The sequence below is a fragment of the Mycotypha africana genome (genome assembly GCF_025528875.1).
Source record: "Mycotypha africana strain NRRL 2978 chromosome Unknown BDF20scaffold_18, whole genome shotgun sequence".
In the NCBI taxonomy this organism is placed as follows: domain Eukaryota; kingdom Fungi; phylum Mucoromycota; class Mucoromycetes; order Mucorales; family Mycotyphaceae; genus Mycotypha; species Mycotypha africana.
Window position 1 is genome coordinate 169,901 of NW_026515742.1, and position 20,453 is coordinate 190,353.

The 20,453-nt window shown below is 38.1% G+C and overlaps 6 protein-coding genes across 6 annotated transcripts; 3 read left to right on the forward strand and 3 right to left on the reverse strand.

Moving 5' to 3' along the window:
- Window positions 1-72: 72 nt before the first annotated feature.
- On the reverse strand, window positions 73-1,132 carry BDF20DRAFT_803796 (uncharacterized protein; the record flags this gene model as incomplete). Its single annotated transcript, XM_053076453.1, has 3 exons — window positions 73-409; window positions 526-697; window positions 904-1,132. Coding segments are annotated over 3 exons (738 nt in total), but the record flags the coding sequence as incomplete, so codon positions are not given.
- Window positions 1,133-4,059: 2,927 nt separating this feature from the next.
- BDF20DRAFT_902154 (mannose-1-phosphate guanyltransferase beta-like protein) lies at window positions 4,060-5,248 on the reverse strand. The gene is made up of 3 exons (XM_053082854.1): window positions 5,133-5,248; window positions 4,160-5,048; window positions 4,060-4,084 (listed from the first exon to the last, which is right to left on the reverse strand). The coding sequence occupies exons 1-2, from the start codon at window positions 5,140-5,142 to the stop codon at window positions 4,234-4,236; spliced, it is 825 nt and encodes a 274-aa protein (XP_052930807.1). The 5' UTR covers window positions 5,143-5,248; the 3' UTR covers window positions 4,060-4,084; window positions 4,160-4,233.
- Window positions 5,249-5,359: 111 nt separating this feature from the next.
- BDF20DRAFT_902158 (uncharacterized protein) lies at window positions 5,360-6,618 on the reverse strand. The gene is made up of 2 exons (XM_053082855.1): window positions 6,482-6,618; window positions 5,360-6,390 (listed from the first exon to the last, which is right to left on the reverse strand). The coding sequence occupies exons 1-2, from the start codon at window positions 6,510-6,512 to the stop codon at window positions 5,513-5,515; spliced, it is 909 nt and encodes a 302-aa protein (XP_052930808.1). The 5' UTR covers window positions 6,513-6,618; the 3' UTR covers window positions 5,360-5,512.
- Window positions 6,619-15,734: 9,116 nt separating this feature from the next.
- On the forward strand, window positions 15,735-16,626 carry BDF20DRAFT_902179 (uncharacterized protein). The gene is made up of 6 exons (XM_053082856.1): window positions 15,735-15,844; window positions 15,918-16,068; window positions 16,110-16,396; window positions 16,417-16,418; window positions 16,467-16,521; window positions 16,604-16,626. The coding sequence occupies exons 1-3, from the start codon at window positions 15,776-15,778 to the stop codon at window positions 16,238-16,240; spliced, it is 351 nt and encodes a 116-aa protein (XP_052930809.1). The 5' UTR covers window positions 15,735-15,775; the 3' UTR covers window positions 16,241-16,396; window positions 16,417-16,418; window positions 16,467-16,521; window positions 16,604-16,626.
- A 46-nt stretch (window positions 16,627-16,672) lies between these two features.
- Window positions 16,673-17,575, forward strand: BDF20DRAFT_902180 (uncharacterized protein). The gene has a single exon (XM_053082857.1). The coding sequence runs from the start codon at window positions 17,001-17,003 to the stop codon at window positions 17,244-17,246; it is 246 nt and encodes an 81-aa protein (XP_052930810.1). The 5' UTR covers window positions 16,673-17,000; the 3' UTR covers window positions 17,247-17,575.
- BDF20DRAFT_902182 (DnaJ domain-containing protein) lies at window positions 17,576-18,170 on the forward strand (the record flags this gene model as incomplete). Its single annotated transcript, XM_053082858.1, has 2 exons — window positions 17,576-18,049; window positions 18,144-18,170. Coding segments are annotated over exons 1-2 (354 nt in total), but the record flags the coding sequence as incomplete, so codon positions are not given.
- Between the last annotated feature and the right edge of the window lie 2,283 nt (window positions 18,171-20,453).

Sequence of the window (20,453 nt, forward strand, 5' to 3'; positions counted from 1 at the left end):
ATATTTTTGGTCGCATAAACTCTTTCGGTCTTCGCGCAATTTCTTCCAAATAGCACTACTGATCTTCATCATGTTCTTTGAGGCGTTGATATCTCGGTTCCACAGTATATGACAAGTCTTGCAAACAAGTATACTGTAGGTCTGAATGCCTTTCAACCTCTCCAAAGTATCGTTGGAACAGCACGAGCGTATTCTGGATGTCTTGAATTCATCGATTTCTAGTACTAGCAGGTCTCCAGCTACTTCGCGTTGCTTAAGCGCACGCCACAAAACACCTACCGTTCCGCATCGGTGACTCTTCAGTACGACGTTGTCTTTACCAAACATGCCATTACCGAACACGATGAGAGGAACTTTTATTTTATCACCCGCATTGAAGGGTTCGGGCTTCCATTTAGCGTTTGATGCACTATGTTACTTTCTATAAGTAGTTGATGATTATCGTTTATGCGTTTATCTGTCTGTCGTCTTCAATCCCACCCTAATTTCTGATGTCTCTTCTTTTATAATCTTTTTCTCTGCTACTCCTTTCTCCTTTTTTTTCCGTCTTTTTTATTGTTCTTCTTCTTTGCGACCTTGTTTTGTTCTTGTCTCTTCTTCAATCTGAGATCCAGATTATACTTTGTACCGCCATTGATAAGCATGTTTACCATTTTGTCGGCAGCACGTTTCCGTCCTTGGTACAAGTGGAATCGATCTTCGGCAGTGCTATCAACGAGAAAGAAAACAGGTCTTCCAAGTGCTGTAGGATGTATGCTGCATAACAGCGATATTGGGCTTTGGAGCCTGTCTTGGCAGTTGGCATATCACTTTCGATGCCCTTGATTTTACCTGCCTTCTTCTTCTGTAGCCTTGCAGAGTACCTGGTGCTACCGATCATGTGATAGTGCTCTTAGGTAGAACAGCTTCGCACTTGGTGCTTTTCATCGTCCAGCCCGATCGCTGCTGTGAAGACGTCTTTTCTCACGGGATCAATGAAGCAGTGCCTATAACCAGCTTCGATTTCGGCTAAATCGAAGTCCTCCAAAGTCAACCGATGGTTTTCGATGGTCTTCTCTTCGTTTGCTTTCCCTTTCTTACTGAAAAGAAAATCGACAGTGAAGCCATCTGAACGGACAATATTATGGAATAATGTTTCCTGGCTTGCCTTAAGGTCATTCAAACTATTGTCATAAAAGACGAATGCCAGTAAATACCAGTAACAGTACTTCAGCCAAAACTGTTTCCGTTTACCTTTTAAATCCCATCGTTTTGAAGCTGAGCACTTGGTGAAACTTCTCGAGTTGATTCATATAGCCTTTAGGAGGCGTACCAGGAAACAAGAATGGGACAAGCGAATTGATACCTATCGTAATGAAACGCCAATGGAGCGAAGGTAAAGGGAAAGGGAAGAAGCGCTTGGATAATGGTAATCTACGGACATCATAAGCCGCATGTTCGTCATGTTCCTTTTCATACGAGGATTGGATGTGCCAAAAGGCTTTGATAAACTTCGTGGGATCGGACGATAAGGAAAGCAGTGTAACCTTCTCCGTCACAAGTTTTTCAAAGCTTTTGCACAGCAGCTCTATCTTGCTTTTGTCTTCATTATTAAGCATGATTTTATCGGGGCACTTGGGATCGCCTTTGCAAATTACTTGGTAGCAGTATGCTTCTGATATTTTTGCTGCATCGACCTTTTTCATGTTCTATGGATAATAACACAAATACACGCAATTAGAAAGGTAGAAATTGAAATTAGAGTACTGGAAAGGAGACCTACAACAAACATCTTTTGTAGCTTATAGGTTAGATATTTAAGCATTCGCTTCTCAAAAAGCTCAACAATGGAGTTAACATATGAAACGCTGATTTCCTTGGCAGCTTCTGTGAGACAATGACTATAACCTTTGGTGAAGTCATGACTGATTACTATTGTCGGATGCTTCTGCTTAAAGTCATCAAAATAAGTCTTGATGCTGTCGTCAACGCCTTCTTGTGAGTAACCTTTTTACCCGTAACGAGTTGCGCAATGGGATACCAAAATTGCTGTGTGAAGACTTCTGAAGGAATGTCTTTCTTATTATGAACAAGATAGGCATTGACAAATAGTTGGCAGCGGAACACTATAGCTCTAATGTTCTTGCAGCACGAAATGACCTTTTCCTTGAACTTTTCACGAAACTGTGGCAAAACGGCACGGCCGACAGGAAGCTTCCTTACAAAAATAGTAGAATTATGACCAAGGACAGATTAAATGGCCTCCTCCTTTGATTGTATGTGATTAGGACAAAGAAGCGAACGAAAGGAAGCATGGTTATCATTCCCACAACAGGGACACTCTACAGCTTGTGATGCCGTTTTCTTCTTCTTCACTGCCTTTTTCTCTGCTTTAATACTCTCGCTCTGTTTCTTTTCTTATTGTGACTCCCAACTATGAGAATGAGACGGTCTGTTACTCGGCTTGTGTGACTAAAAGAAGGTTGATGCTCAACTTACCATCGTCAGCGGATACAGCTTTATGATATTTACATTTCGTATAGCTTTTATTGAAGTGACCCATTTCATTGCAGTCTTTACATTTGGTATGGTCTGAATAAGTGCGCAACAAGGTTACTAATGTTTCAAACAGTACATTGTATTGTAATTTGCCTTTACCGAACGGATTTTCCTGCTTGGTGTACTTTCTTTCATTGAAATGATTTTAGTTATGATAATACAGAAAGTTGATGAAGTTGGAAGATAAATATGTCTAGTAAATTTAACAACATAAGCTTTCGTTTGACAACATTTATCATAACAAGGTGATTTACGCGTTTAATGTCTCGTTTAGATTACGCAAGCATTAAAAATTTGATTCGATGCTATGCATATATCTTTGCTACGTAAGGCATCAAGCACCATTCGAACTCATAACTGTTCAATTAAAACGTCTTACATGGTTCACATGCGTTATAGACTGAAGACTGAATCATCACTCGAGAATGAAGAAACCTAAATTGATAAACACGATGTAGAAGAAACTTTTTATAGAATTTATTATTGTAAATTTGTTGTGGGGGGCACCAATAAGGAGGTAGTCCGAAAGTAGATTGGGCTTTTATTCAGGCCTTCTTACTCATCATTTTTGAAACTTATTAAGAATGCTGATTGTTGTATAGGGTAGAATTAGATCACAATAGAAAGAAAACAAAAAGGAAATCTGTGAAGACCTAGTTATCTTCTTTTATTAATAGAATATTCAGATAAAGAATGAAGACAAGAACTATGTAGAAAAAAAGTACTTCTATTTATATTTGTGGATATTGTAAAAGACTTTTTTCTATCGGGACCCTTGAACAGAAGATGACCTAATGATAGAAGAAAAGACATAACCAATTGCTATTGTACGGCTAATCGACAGAGTGGTGCCTTGACCGTTTGGATCGGTAACAGCAGTTAAAAGAGTTGATCTGACTGAAAGTTCCTTTAACCCGTACTTCAGCAGTTTCATTATAACTGGTGTGACGGACAGGATAAACTAATCCTTAATTCTGCCGATGTCTACGTTTCAGCCTTATGAATCTTGCCAGACTGCAAAAAGTTAAAGTAGTGGATCAACGAGTTAGCTAATAGCTTAAATAGATAGATATATGTATATTGTTTGATCTGCAAAATAAAGTTATCTAATTTGTACAGACTCAAATACTATATTATCTTATTTCTAAATCAAGCCAATTACTCATATGATGTTGTCTCGGATGTATATACAGATGAGATCTTCTTTCGGAATCGATAAGAATTGTTCTGACAAAGCTAATACTCAAGATTATACCAATCATTATAAGTATCTGTAGTCTCTTATTTAGCATTATGTAATAATCTACGCGTAACCTGATGTTGAACACAACACTGATCAAGGATCAAAAGTAATATTTAACGCAGTTCGCTGCAGATGGGAGATGGATTATCGCTTCAAATTCAAAAAAGCGTATGAGAGAATTATGCTTCATGATTGCCTGGGTCGGACTAGGTAGCAGAAACACTCTACTAAAAATACTTACAGAAAAAGCCTGGTCTTATGAACTGGTGATTCAATCCGTCTAAAGTGATACGCAAACTATTCCGATAAAATTGTAGATAAAATTAAAAATGCAGATTGCCCAATAAATATTGCAACGACGTTAAAACACTGTAATACCTTTTGTTGCATACTCTAATCAATACGGCAATTTAAATGTCAATTGTTAATTTATTTATTCAATGTACTGATGGTTACAACAATTCAAAATATCTATTTGCATCTATATAAGATTGTAAACCACCCACATCGATACGACCAGAGATCGGCATTGTTTGTATAGGGAAACGAGGAAATAAATAAGCTAAACACTTTCCAGTGGCATCGTAAGCCTCCTTAGGTGCATTGCTTTTCTGACATTGTTGGATGAACTCGTCTATGATAGGTAAAGCTTGTCTATGGAATAAGTAAAAACAGGGACATGCAGAGCGGTTTGTAGTAGAAGATGGATCTGGCTTTTCAAGGAAACTGCTGATGGCACCCTTTTCATCCGTCCCAACAATACCAAATTTATGTACATCGGCATCACTGACTTCATAGGTGGTGACTAAACAGAGTGGTCGGCCGTTGCTGGTTTTATTTTTTTCCTCGAAGGTGTCCAAAAAGTCAGAAAGGCTGAAGTCATGCAAAAACAAAGTATCGCCTCCCACAACCAGCACATCATTTTGCAGTAAATGAAAATGTTTGACAGCAAACATGATATCAGGTACAGCACCTAATCTATTCTCGTTTGATGTTGTGCCGTCACTGACGATATGATCTAAAGGAACGGAATGTCGCGTTGCCCATTGCTTGATTGAGTCATAACAGGCTTCATTGGTTATTACAAAAATATCTTTTGCTGCTTTTAATCCGTGAGCTTCAAAAAGCTCAAGCCAATGTGTAATGAGGGCATCGCGACCACCTAGAGGTAGTAATGCTTTAGGCACCCCTAATAAATGCCTGTATTCGGCGGACAATTGAAGGTCACGTTGTAAACGAGTGCCATACCCAGCACCCAATATCAATACTAATTCAAAGTTATATCAATATTTCACCAAACAGTAAAAGAGCGGTTTAAATCATTTTTGAAATAGCTGCAATTTTTGATTACCTTTGACCATATTTTGTCAGTTAAATTGTAATGGAGAGCGTCGGAAAGACACTGGAAGCTTCATTTCAAAAAAGTCAGTGTTGAAAAGACATAAAACCAGAGATACATGAGGAAGAGGAAAAGGCGCTTGAAGCTGACTTTCAAACGATGAACAAAGAGAATGCCACTTCTCAGGAGCAACCAAATCGAACGTGAGTACCCTATATGAAGGTAAATTCGGAAGAATCCCCTTTTGGGAGCCTACCATTGTAGGCTGATAAAAAACTATGAATGACAGTGTCGTTATGCAGGTAAAAATGCTTTATTATTTGAGAGAGAGATATATTGTTTACGTAAGCAAATGAAACAAAGATTTATCTATTACGAAAAAAGAAATTGCGTTAATCAGTGCCTGTCATTGTATCGTTGCTGTCTGCTGGAGCAAAAGCATTGGTTGTATCCATTGTCGCTGTTGCTGTGTCTAATTGATCGATAGCCCGTAAACGTCTTACGATACGATCCATTTCATCTTTCACCATAATCATACTTTCTTCATGCGACGTGATTGATGCTTCTGACTGTTCAATCCTTCTGCACAAGTGGCTGACATCATCATGGGCCGCTTTTACACTGTCCATTTGTTTCTGTTCTAATAGGCGGTACTCCTTTTCCAGCGTCTGAAAATCAGCACCTTGCAAAATTTCTGCTTCTAATTGCTGCTGTAGTTCTTCCTGCAGTCGCATCGTTTCCAATGATGCTTTCTCCAGCTCTGCATAAGCTTCGTTTATTTTTGACTTCATTTCTTCTTTCGTTTTGTTATGCGCTTCTTGCATGGCCTTTAGCTGTTCTTTTGTTCTTATGCAATCCTGTGTAAGCTGCTTCTCAAGGTCACCCTGTTCAATTTTTGCTTGTTGAAGCTGCTCATCGAGAACTTTGAGATGGCTCATGCCTTGGCGAGCCGTTTCGATTTCATCCATATATTTTTTCACTTGTCCTTCGAAGAAAAAAGCGGTTGCTTTTGAGTTTTCAGCTTGTCTGTCTTTTCGATTGCTCATGTCAGTGAGCGTTTGTAGTTCGGTTTTCAATGAGCGGTTGGTGCGACCACTTTCTTGCACATTCGCTTCAGCTTGTTTCGCCTGCTTTCGTGTTTGATCTAACTCGAGCTTTAATTTGTTTAGTTCATTTTCGGCGAGACTGATGTTCTGCTGTAATTCCCCAATATCGGCCCCCGTAGTCGATGTAGAGCGAACAAATGGGCGAGTTGTCGTAGTAGTAAAATCTATTTGTGGGGCCAACAAGAATGTATCGTTAATCAAAGGAGCTCTCTTTTTATTTCCCTTTTTCTCCTTGTACACAGGAATTGAATCTACTCTCGTTGCTGGGCTTTTCTTCAACTGCCATTCTCGTTATGCTGTCTCTTTTAAGACTTTGAACGATTAAAATTCTTTTGTTGTTGTGGAAAAAGGACGACGGGAGCTAAATTAGGAGCTATTTGCTTATATTGTAATAGGAGAGAGGAACCTAAAGATAGTAGTTTATTGGCTATAAGAAACTTGGGTATTCTACATATACAGCTCATTTACGCGTGTGCCAGCTTTCGTTTCCCATAAATATGTAAAGATCGATCTATAAGATTGTGAGTTGAGCTTTTGTGTATACAAGAAAGATCGATTATGGCGTAATTTTCAACCATCTTTTATCGAGGAGAAAAATAGCCTATAATTTTATAAAGATTTGATCTAAATATAATTTCCAACGCTCTTTCTAAAGGCACTATTTGGAGACTACTGTAGCCTAATCTTCACTGTCAAATCTCAAAAAGGTATGCGTCAAACTTGGTGATAACCCGACTTTATACCTTTTTACAAGCTCCAACAAGTTGATTTATCTTTCTAAAAGATGGCACACGAGCATTGAAATAGTAACAACTACAGGTTTGGTTAAAATAGTTTCAATATTTACCTAGATGATTGAACACCTTGTTTTAAGATAAATTAAGATATAGAAATGGACTGAATACGACAAAAAAGTTAACTTGGAATGCTGATAGTGGCCTTATAACTTGAAGAAAAGAAATAAAAATAGCTCAAGAGCACTCAAATAAATAACTTATCCAACTTGCTTCTTTCAAATATTTATAATGTACATCGTATAATGGCGGCTTAATGTCTACCCTTTTTAATGTGTGGGGACCTAAGATTTGCAAATCAAATTTATTTGCTGTTAGAAAAGCCAAGCACCTACTTTTGCTGTAAGCAAATGCAGATAGATGATTGCAGATAATAGAAAAACTACGGCGGCGAGCTCCTACATTTCGTTACAGACTCAATGCTAACATTTCTCATTTTGCTTATCAGCGAATTTCTTTTCTGTTTCCCAAAAATAGAACGCATTTCAATGTGTAGCTTTAAGTAGAGAATGAATTCATCTAACCATCCCAACTTTTCCGTAGGTCCATATTCCGCTCCAGAACATAATATTATCTTTTTTATTCAATTTTAGGTAAATATAGAATTGCAACGAAGGATATTGATTAATCTTAAGTTAATAATGTTGCGATAAAGAGTATGAGTGTTGAAAGGTCTCTGATAATGCCTTGTGATCAAATATTCGTCTAATATTTCGATTCAACCATCATTCTGCCACCGTCATACCGATACTTTTTACCATCCTTAGCAATACAAGAAATGGAATTTACTTTTGGTGGCAAAATACTACCAGATGCAGCCAACCGGCATTGGCAAACTTGCGATAGGTTATCGACCCTTCGTCCACCATTAAAGAATGAACTCTGTTGAACGTTGACTATTCCAGGAACAATTATTCTTCCCTGGCATTGGGGGTCAGTCTTATCAATGTCCCAAAGGAATACGCCATTAACAAGCACCGAAACACAGAAGAATAGTATGTAAGCAGTTTTCATAAAAGGGGTAAAAAGAGCCGTATACTGGAGTATAAGGAAAGAAAGAGCACAACAAAGGAAGGAATGATGAGAATAGCTAATGTTATAAATACCTGACCATTTAATATGTTGTTTACGGCAAAGAGTAGCAAGAGAGCAAATGAGGAGTTATCCTGTGTTTCATTGACTTGCTGTAAGGGAATGCAAGAGCCTATGATTGACATTGCGTCTTAGCTTTGAATACCTGCCGATCCGTTTCGAGATGGCCAACTTTTTTTGCTGTCGGTTAACAACTTTTCTTCTAATGCCTCAATGGTTTTTTTAATAGTCTCCTGTATGAAAGATGGACAATAGGCATGTCTATTGCTTTTAAAAAAAAGATCGGCAAACAGTGATATGAAGTAAGACCTGAAAATAACCCCTTGCAACCTTACTGTTGCCAGGATGCAAAACAACCAAATGCAAATATCGACAATCATTTGAAAGCTTTGAAGCGAAATTATGCAGCAAATTTTCTCAATGTTGAATAACTTCTAAAAGATGCCCTGGATGCATCGTCATGTCGTAACTCCAGAAAAAAAAAAGAAATTTTCAACTAACATAATATCTCACTACCTTAACACATTTATGAACCATGGATTACGCAGAATACATAACTATAGTACAATTGATAACAAAGAAGACATACCCTCCAGACTGCCAGCGGCAGTGAAAACCAAATGAGACTCAATGGCAGATGCTTACCTAGTTTTCAATAAAAGACTTTACAGAAAACCAACAGAACGACAAACAGAATCATTGGAAATTCTCCATCAAGGAAATATAGATGAAATAATTAGAAAAGTATATGAAGAAGGTCATACTGTAATTAACAACACATGGTACAAAATTAAGTCAAGGTTCTACGCACGAGGCTTGATCAAGAAAGTGAGAGAAATTCTCCAATGTTGTGAGACTTGTCAAAGAAGAAAGAAGCCTGAGGCCAGAAGAAGTAATCCTGGAAGACCAATCCAAGTAGCAAAAAGACCCTTCCATATAGTTTTAACTCAATTGTTACTCAAAATGAGAGAGGTGCTTAATCTGTAGGGATTTGCAGCAAAACAAGTTTGAGGTTACCAATCAATACCCGATTAATCCATGTTGTAAAATTAACGGAGAACTTTTGAAGCTCACTTTATAGACTAGTTGGGCCCCCACAAATACTGGAAAAAGCTATCCATTAGAGGTAATTGGATACATTATGAATAAGCGAGTAAATAAATTCGTAAATCAGATCCTTTAACTGACGGCACCACTTCTTCAAGTAGCAAGTCCATACAATTGATCCGTAAACTGGCTTTTGATATCTATGTTGTTATTTTGTCTGCAGTTAAGTGATCAGTGACCCTTTTCAAAAGTTGTTAGAATTCGTTTGGTTTAAATTAATTGATCAACAAAATTACCTTGGCAGCTTTGAAGCTGATAAACCTTGTAACAGATATGCTAAATCTTTTATAATTGATGGTGTTTTAATTACTACTACTGGGGGATAAAACAGTAGGAGTGCTCAAAATTTTCCCAGTGAACCCAACACCATGCCCACGACGAAATTACTGAAGCTACTATTGGGTAAAAGGCTTTCAGAAGTAGGATTGTCGATTATGCTATGTGAGTTTATACACTCTTCGATTAGATAGCATTAAAAACAGCCCAATGGTTTAATAGCCCCCATCCGTAGCATTGAATGTCATTGTTCAAGGTTGACGCTGACCTAAAAAGTATTATTCGTATAGTTACTGCAAGAAGGCAGAAAATATTCAAATGCTATTAAAGTGCCAATCAAAATGTCTTGATAATCATCCGACTTGTAAAAGTGCGCGAATCGAACAGTAGCATATCGTAATACTTATTGCAGCAGTATTCTATCTTTTACTGATGTAGCTAAAGCTGTATATGACAAATTATTTGAACCATTTGAAAAGTAGGAATATTTACTGAAAAATGAAGGTTCGCTTTACTCAAACCACCTTTTGCAATCTATCCATGTTGAGATGCATAGTAACATTATGAACGGGAACGGTATATTGTGGCGTAAATAAAATGCAAGCTGACGAATAACTCATAAGTACAAGGAAGCAGCCATATCATTCTCTTAGGCACCTGCTGACCCATTTATTGTTCGTTTATAAAACGAAAGAGAGCCCTAATTTGGGTATTTTTTCTTTGGATATTTGCATTATGAAAGGCAGAATCCTTTCAGATGGATAATTCCCCAGTTCACAAAGTCATTCTTAACGCTATGGGCATTTTTTAAATTTTCAAAAATTGACAATGTTCCTGAACTCGAGTCTTTGTATGTTTTCCACAGACCAGCGGGCATTAAGGAAATACTTGGAACCCTATGAGAGCGTCTTTCGCTTAATTGACCTCAAGATGACCATAATCAATACACCGTCATATATAAAGAGTCTTATTCATCTCTTTTGCTCCTTAAACATTTCGTTACTGATAAGTTGATATAAGCCTCGAAGGGTGGAATCCGGTCCGTTTCAAAATAGGCAATCAAAAATTGAAATTGGAAGAATGTTTCCCCAAAGCATGAAGGAAAAAACCACCCATACAAAACGGTGAGACGACGATAAATAAAAGATTTCACTTATTACGGAGAGTTGGCCCTTTTTCATTTATGAAGAGCCTATTTATTTTCGACTTATGACGAATATTTTGCTCATCAACTTCGAATGTTAACTTATTGAAATAAAGTACATCCTTTCATTTTACTATGGTTCGCTTTACATCTATTGTACTCTCAGCTTTGCTCGTCGTCACAAACGTACATGCAAGAGGTCGTGTTGTGATGCCTCCTCCTCATCGTCATTATGGCTCCCATCATGGTCATAATATACATCCTTTCCCTCCTCCCAACCCTATTGATCCGGGTAACCGTCCTTTCCCTCCTCCTCCCGTACCTCAACCTCCTGGTACATGTGCTGGTTATGGATTAAATAACGACGCTGTAAGTATTGAAGGAAGAAAGAAAAAAGATTATCCTATCTGTCATGAAATGCCATTTCATCTATTAATATGATGTCTTCTACAGTTCAGCCGTTTCAATGGCATCTTCTTTGGTAATTTTAGAACGGGTGGTGGTTCTGTTATCATGGGCCCTCTCGCTGTTGGTGGCAATTTCACTGCTCCCAGTTACGTTGTTAACTCCAGTCACGGTTCTAACTGTGCTGCCAACCCTTCCTCCATCGATTCTATGGGTCTCGTTGTCGGGGGAACTGCCATTACTTCCAATACACAAGTCCACGGTAACGCTTTGATCGCTGGTGGTGGCACCCTGGGCCAAATCTTAAAATCAGAAGCCAGCTGTCAAGTGACTGACCAACTTGGCACCGGCAACTTCGATTTCTTTGCCGTTCGAGAAGCTGCCCGAGATAGCAGTGAAGGTTATGCTTATATGGATCCTACTGCTATCATCGAACCTAACGGTGCATTTACTCAATTCAGAACCGATCCTGACTACGAGGTTATCACTTTTGGCCAATGTGGGGGAATGCAATGTAGTCTTGACCCCAATACGGAATCAGACCCTTCCAATATTCTTTTAGGCGCAGGTAATTGGAACGGTTTCCTACCTATTGACCCCAATAAGACTTATGTCTTTAATGTAAGTAGAAAAACGCTGTTGATTATTCGATGCCATTCGTCCATATGTCTCTTTTAACCCCCTCCTTTTCGACGATATATAGATTCCTGTCATCAATCGTGGCACCCTCACCCTTCGAACCAATAATCCTCTTGATAGTCTCAATCCTTGTCAAGTTGTTTGGAACATTTATCCTGTTGACGACCGAGGCGTCTACTTGCGTGATGGTGAAATCACCGTTTACCGTGCCACTACTTCTCAGTTGGGTGGTTTGACCATGGCCCCTGAAGGTAAGCCAATCTTTTGCGATAGACATGTATAAAATAAGAAAAAATAAAAAAAAAGCCTAATAACTCCATTCTCTCTTCTATTTGTAGCCCATATTATTGATGGTTCTACAGGTAACTTTGCTGGTACCGTCGTAGGTAGGGACTATACTTGGTTCAACTTGGGTACCGGTGTTGAAATCCACGATTACCACGCTATTGGCGGCGCCTGCGATGCCTTCCAAGGATGCAATCCCCACCCAGATCATAATGCCAATGATTGTACCAATACATTGACAACTACCTCTACTGCTACTACTACGCAAATAGTCCCTATTACCACTACATCGGAAGTGGTCATTCCTACAACCACCACGCAAGTAATCCCTGTGACCACCACTGAGGAAGTGCCAGTTCCTACTACCACCACAGAAATAGTACCTACTACCACTACGCAAGTAGTCCCTATTACCACTACATCGGAAGTGGTCATTCCTACCACCACCACAGAAATAGTACCTACCACCACCACAGAAATAGTACCTACCACCACCACAGAAATAGTACCTACCACCACCACAGAAATAGTACCTACTACCACTACGCAAGTAGTCCCTATTACCACTACATCGGAAGTGGTCATTCCTACTACCACCACAGAAATAGTAACTACTACCACCACAGAAATAGTACCTACTACCACTACGCAAGTAGTCCCTATTACCACTACATCGGAAGTGGTCATTCCTACCACCACCACAGAAATAGTACCTACTACCACCACAGAAATAGTACCTACTACCACTACGCAAGTAGTCCCTATTACCACTACATCGGAAGTGGTCATTCCTACCACCACCACAGAATTAGTACCTACTACCACCACAGAAATAGTACCTACCACCACCACAGAAATAGTACCTACTACCACTACGCAAGTAGTCCCTATTACCACTACATCGGAAGTGGTCATTCCTACTACCACCACAGAAATAGTAACTACTACCACCACAGAAATAGTACCTACTACCACCACAGAAATAGTACCTACCACCACCACAGAAATAGTACCTACTACCACTACGCAAGTAGTCCCTATTACCACTACATCGGAAGTGGTCATTCCTACCACCACCACAGAAATAGTACCTACTACCACCACAGAAATAGTACCTACTACCACTACGCAAGTAGTCCCTATTACCACTACATCGGAAGTGGTCATTCCTACCACCACCACAGAATTAGTACCTACTACCACCACAGAAATAGTACCTACCACCACCACAGAAATAGTACCTACTACCACTACGCAAGTAGTCCCTATTACCACTACATCGGAAGTGGTCATTCCTACCACCACCACAGAAATAGTACCTACCACCACTACGCAAGTAGTCCCTATTACCACCACAGAAATAGTACCTACCACCACCACAGAAATAGTACCTACTACCACCACAGAAATAGTACCCACTACCACCACAGAAATAGTACCTACCACCACCACAGAAATAGTACCTACCACCACCACAGAAATAGTACCTACTACCACTACGCAAGTAGTCCCTATTACCACTACATCGGAAGTGGTCATTCCTACCACCACCACAGAAATAGTACCTACTACTACAACAGATACTACTACAATAATTACATCAACAACAGTAACCACAACAGCTATTGCAACATCTCTCCCTGTCCCACGTTATGATCAAAATAGTGGTACTTGTTACAATGTATATAATCAAGCGAGCAAAGTATTTGCTAGAACTTTAAACCTTGTGGGCAATGCAGCGATAACACGTACTGAATGTTATTATGATTGTTTGGGATCTGATAAATTCCCAAACACGTATCCATGGTATTTTGGATTAAGTAATAATGTAACTATGTCAAGTCCTGATCGTAGTCTTGGTGTTACCAATGGTTATACATGCTTTTGTTTTACAACCTTACCTGATAGTCTAAGAGCAGGATGTGCTAATGGTTATGGTGATTATACAAATTATACAGCATGGTTATATACAGTTCCAAATTAGTTACAAATATTATTAATAAACTTCTTAAAAAATAAAAAAAATTAAAATATTCGCCATTTTACTACAACTATTCCGATAATTTCCACTACTACAAATACAGTAACAACAACAGCTACAGATTTACCAGCTCCTCGTTATTATTCTAATGGTTCATATAGAAATATGGACCATGTTTCTAATCCTGGAAGATTTGTAGCTTCTGAAATAATGGGTATAGATAGTTGTTACTATTACTGTATTCAAAAACCAAATGTAATTTCATTTGGGTTAGCTAATGGTGTTCCTATTGATATTGGGGTTGGTAGGATTCAAACTACATCAGGTTATGCATTCTATTGTTATTCAACAGTCCCAATGTGTTGTATAAGGTAGAATTAAATCACAATAGAAAGAAAACAAAAAGGAAATCTGTGAAGACCTAGTTATCTTCTTTTATTAATAGAATATTCAGATAAAGAATGAAGACAAGAACCATGTAGGAAAAAAGTACTTCTATTTATATTTGTGGATATTGTAAAAGACTTTTTTCTATCGGGACCCTTGAACAGAAGATGACCTAATGATAGAAGAAAAGACATAACCAATTGCTATTGTACGGCTAATCGACAGAGTGGTGCCTTGACCGTTTGGATCGGTAAGAGGAGTTAAGTGAGTTGACCTAACTGAAAGTTCCTTGGACCCGTACTTCAGCAGTTTCATTATAACTGACGAGACAGACAGGAAAAACTATTCCATTCTGCCGATGTCTCCGTTCAAGTCTTGTGAATCTTGCCAGACTGTAAAGAGTTAAAGTAATGGATCAACAAGATAGATAATAGCTTAAATAGATAAGATATATGTATATTGTTTGATCTGCAAAATAAAGTTATCTAATTTATACAAACTCAAATACTATATTATCTTATTTCTAAATCAAGCCAATTACTCATATGATGTTGTCTCGGATGTATATACAGATGAGATCTTCTTTCGGAATCGATAAGAATTGTTCTGACAAAACTATCACTCAAGATTAAACCAATCATTATAAGGATCTGTAGTCTCTTATTTAGCATTATGTAATAATCTACGCGTAATCTGGTGTTGGATACAACACAATGTTACTCATTGTGCAAATGGATATAGTGATTATCTACAGTATGATTCTTGGGTATAATTTGACATCATAATTAAAATATTTTATATATTAAGGAAATAAATTTATGTTAAAAAATATATAAATTTTCTTTTTTCCCCTTAAGGGCCAAACGTCCGGGTCCTATAACAAAAAAGAAACACTACGGTCACTATGGCAAGGAGGATTCTAAAAAAGGTTACCACAAGGGTGGCTATGGCTGGAAGTAAGCTTAAAAGTACTTCATGCGCATGATAAATGAAGAGGAAGGGATATAAGAACTGCACACATGTGGTTCTTTCTTTCTTTTTCTTTTCTTTTTAAGATAAGCACGCTATTTTTTTTGATAGGGCTTCACCTTTCAAAATCTTTTTGACCAATTTATGTGAACTTAGAGACCTTTTAAAAGATATTACAAACTAGACTTTTTTTTTTCTTTACTTTATCTATTTCTTTGTTTGGACAAACCATTCCATCTTAGAAGATGAAAATAACAATTATATAGACTATACTCTTCTTTTTGGTTGGCGTATCATTTATACATTGAGCCGTTGGGTTTGGATTCTAACAGATGGGTCAAGCTCATAACAAACGCTTTCCATTCAAGCTCAGATGTCTCTTTGGGGAATAACATTCTTTTGTCTTCGTCATTAGGCCTCTTTTTCCTCATTCCTTTTCCATTCTCCTTGGGAAGGTCTAAGATACCGCAATGCCTAATAAAGAAGGGGGAGACAGTTTTGCACAATATTCATCTGGAAATATCAATGTGAACAGTTACGTTAACCCTCAATCGCCTAGTTCATTTAATGATAAACACCAATCAATCGATATACCTCCCCGATCACCAACAGCAGCAGCAACCGTCAAAGAAGCAACAGAGACGGTATGCGACACGCGAAGAAAGTGAAGCAACTGTACCTGTTTTCACAACACCTCAGGTTATGTATATAAGAAGAGAGCTTAACTCGATACCACGGTTTACTTCTAGTCAACCTTTACACAGTTACAACAACCGAGAATCAACCGCGTGCCATCAACATCAGCATTACCATCTACGCAACAACCCTACTCTACAACGAAAGCTCAACTGCGTACAAATTATAATAGTTCTCTACCATCCTCACCTTCATCCCCTCTTTATAAAGATGCGGCGAGTGGTACATTTGATTTTTGATCAAAAGAATATCCTTCAGTGCGTCTGACTTCACCTATAAGGTATTTAGAAAGCGTTAAGCATGTTATTTTTAACTAACTAATGCCCTCACAACTAACTGAAGCTCGAAATGGTTGAATAGTGTTGGATTTAAAGTACCTCTATCGAAGGTAAGAAGAATTGTTAGGTTGAAAATGCCAAGGAATAAATCTGATTAAATATTTTCTTTTCTTCCCCAGGAAGAATATCTTCATGCTAGCTCTTCCAAGAATGGTATTCCTGGAAGATCAAACTATACAAATGTAAGTAAGTTGAAGTCCTAGAATCTTTTCTTATTGCTAGTTATAATTTAGAGATACCTTTCCTCGTACCCTTGGGATTTAGACAACAAGCTCAACTTCAGTACAGCCAAATGGAACATCAACGGATATGAAGTTTTTGCACAATTGGTAGATATGGGATTTGATCTAGAGGCTATTAAAGTAGCGATGATAGCGAGCGAAAAAGGAAATTTCCAGGAGATATTGGACACGTTATCTCAAAACACGACCACACCGACGACATAAAAAGGAAAAGCTAAGTGAATGAACATTTGACACCTGCACAGAATGATCCACACAGCGCTGGTGTCTTTTCAGACGAGGAGGAAGGCCCAGCAGTGCTTAGGGCGCAAGAAGAGCAATGGAGAAAGAACGTGAAAAGCGCAGAAAAGATTATTTAGCGCAAATTAGACGGAATAAACCGATTCCACCCACACCTAATTCTGGCAACAGGAGCAATAATGACCATTAGAATGTTAAACAACATGATACACTCTATATTAGCTTTTTCATTTTCCACTCCTCCTCCTCATGCACAACCTCAGCCCACATCCGCCAAACGTCTCCCCACTCTACTACATCATCCTCCTTTCACGTCAGTACGCCTCCACCACCGCCTCAGACGGATCCCCTTACAGATTATGCGGATGAAGAAAGAAAAGAAGGCAAAATTTTTGTTCAACCATGAACAGTTAGATGAAGCGTAAGCTTCCTACACGCTTGCAATACAAACCCTACCGGCGGATCATAGCGATAGTGTCTTGCTCTTCAACAACCGCGCTGCTGCCCGACTCAAGCAAGGCCAATTCTAAGATTGTTTAGTGGATTGTACGCTAGCGATCTAGCTCATAAACATATCAACAGTAACACCTCACCGAGCAAAATCATGAGCGCTACGAATACAAACATGAAATCACAATTGCTAAAATCTTTGCACAGAAAAGCATGTGCGTTGGAACGTCTGCATTTTTCGAAACAGCTTTCCAGTGTATGAGGAATATATAAGGATAAATGGTGAAGAAAACCCACTTGTTGTACAGGATATCAAGCGATGTCAGCAAGCGATGCAAAATGGATCGGCAGCAAATAATCCTAAATGGGAACCATCCCATCCTCATCAATGATAGCTAACCAGAACAGTACGAATAGCAGTGCAACTGCATTTTCTGATATTGACTTTAATATGTTTATGCCACCCAAAAAAGCCCATTTAACAGACGCTGGATTGGAGGAAATCAATAATAGCAAGGCCGTTAAAGCAATTCGTGATAAAGAAAAGCATAAGGAAGCAGAAGAAGCGGGACGATTAGAAAAGGAAGACAAAGTGAATTCACAGATTACTATTTGGAAAGCAGGCAAAGAAAAGAATCTACGAGCATTGTTAAGTTCTTTGGATATGATTCTATGGTCAGATGTACAATGGAAAAATGTAACTATGTTAGATTTAAATGAATCTAGAAAATGTAAAATAACGTATATGAAAGCTATTGCTCAAGTACACCCTGATAAGGTAAGAAACACCTATGAAAACTTTTCAATTGATATGAGCACAACTTTAGCCATACCTAAACGACATGTACTCTTTTTTTTTTCTTCTTTGGCAGCTTCCTGCTACTGCAACTGTTGACAGCGTATGTTAGCAAGCGGCATCTTCACGACTTTAACCAAGCCTGGGATACATTCAGAGCAGAAAACAGCTTATAATTTCCTTTTTGATAACAAAAATGGTCCACAACAATTTGACCATAATTTCGAAAATCTACATTTTGTCATGTCATAATATACTGGTAGAGTATATGAACTATGAGACCAATTTCGAGACAGATCAATGAAATATGATAAAGGTATTCATTATTAATACGTAAAGAGGCACAAAGAAAAAATATAAGAAATGCTGTAATACTTACATATGAGGTGCAGTGTCAAAAGTTAGAGTTGGGTGTATTATATAACTGAAATGATGAAATAATTGTAAGAAAGGATCGCCTTGTCACAGTACCAACTTTATCCTTTGTGAAAAAACGTGAGAGCATCAAAAGATGGTTTAGTTAGTACATATAGTAGATTAGAGATGCATAGTGTATAATAAATATTCGTTCAATTCATTAGGGTTTAGACGTAATGTTAGCCCCTCTCCCAGAAATGTCCAAAGTGTATCTCATGCTTATCAGCCAAGGATTCGGCTATATATGAGCGTCTGATTGTATAAATGAATTGAGCTGTATAAACGCATCGAGCGAGAAGAGGAGCAAAGCCGACGCGTGGTTGCACTTAGATTTGAAAGTCAAGAAATTGTTTTAATAACTAACTCAATCATCAGATAGCCCTATAAATGTCAGAATACGTAACAACTGCATTGCACATCTACAATTATGTTTAAGGAGGAAACAGACACTCCTTACGTCGACTGTTACATGAATTAAATAATAACATCATGATTAAATGTTTTGGTTGCCAGAATTTGTGATAGATCTATGACCATTGTCCTTGAAGCGGCAAAATCAGTTTTTACACGTGTATGAACCAAATTCCACCATATATTAATGAGGTTGTCTCAAAATATTCCTCTCTCATTTAGTCACCATGGACCACTTTTCTTACATCTTTGGGTAAATTCAAAATGGCTATATTTCGGTTTCAAGTTCATTTTTGACATGTAAGGTAAACATCGAACATCCGCATTAAGTAAAAGATAATGAATAACACAAGAGAAAACAAAACACGAAAGCTTAACGAAATCAAATCACCTCTTTAGTTCTCTTTCATAAACAAACTAGAGAAAAAGAAAAAGAAAACTAGAATTGCTGCTATTATCAAAAGAGTCATACTGTTTGCTGTCTACGAAATTAGTGTTTTGGGATCTATAACCGACACTAATGTATCATGGTTAGATAATACTCAGTATGTCAGAGGTTTCCATAAAAGAATAGGTCTTCCCTAAGTGGATAATTACTCCTTCATCCCAGAGTGGATTAATTTGCAATGTGCTATCCTGGCAGATCCAAGGTGATCATGCAGCTACCACTATAATCCAATATTTATTGGCCACCAGTTGTATAACTCAAATATTGTGGAAATGATTATAGATGTTAGCTAAGAAGAAATATTCGTCCGTCGTATTCTTTTAATTGCGATAACAGTTGTTATATTAATAAAGAGTGATTGAGCCTTTTTATCTCCAATCATACTTTATTTCCAGAGCAGGAGCAGTACCGTGAACTACTATGTTCTGGTTGTTATCCTACTAGTACATATACCAATCGTGCTGTATATCTAAACGTTATATAGCCATAGATAATCTAAGTAAAATACATTTCATAAAGATAACCTGTTATCCTTAATCTATATTCTTTTATTTATTATATATTTGATCTAGACTTAGAACGTATGCAATCGAACGCACCGCTTACCAAACGAGAACGAATGTATGAGCAGTACTCATCTCTGAGATCATAATTTTATTTTTTACATTCCGTTAGACGTTTTGAGTGATACTCATAATATATTGCCATCGTGCCTCAAATGCGACAGAGCCTAGAGGCCTTTCTTTCGTCTATTCAGTACCTTTATTGAACTGACCAATCAGATTGTAGTATTCGCAAACAACAACTACATTTTTACATTCAAGATCTCTGGTCGTCGGTCAACCAATGACGATCGATTCACAAACCAAACATGGGACTAACTGGTCAACCATCGTGGCCAAAGGTTTAAAAACTAAAGTTCCTCTTTCTCAAAGTCAATTCGATATTCCAGAAAAAAAAAGTTGTACACTGTCGAAACTATTTTTGAAGACCCTTTGAGGTCGCTGAATACCTCCGTTCTCAGCGTATACAATCCATTGTACAGACCGCTCTCATGCCAGGAGCTGTTATATTTAGCTTACCTAGCAGATTGTTTGAACATCAATCTGA

Coding starts and splice junctions, on each gene's coding strand:
- BDF20DRAFT_902158 (XM_053082855.1), bottom strand. CDS start 6,512: ATGGCAGTTGAAGAAAAGCCCAGCAACGAGA. Junction 6,391..6,481: donor AGAAAAGCCCAGCAACGAGA/GTAGATTCAATT, acceptor CCCCACAAATAG/ATTTTACTACTACGACAACT.
- BDF20DRAFT_902180 (XM_053082857.1), top strand. CDS start 17,001: ATGACCATTAGAATGTTAAACAACATGATACACTCTATATTAGCTTTT.
- BDF20DRAFT_902179 (XM_053082856.1), top strand. CDS start 15,776: ATGCCTAATAAAGAAGGGGGAGACAGTTTTGCACAATATTCATCTGGA. Junction 15,845..15,917: donor ATATCAATGTGAACAGTTAC/GTTAACCCTCAA, acceptor GATCACCAACAG/CAGCAGCAACCGTCAAAGAA. Junction 16,069..16,109: donor TTCTAGTCAACCTTTACACA/GTTACAACAACC, acceptor CATCAACATCAG/CATTACCATCTACGCAACAA.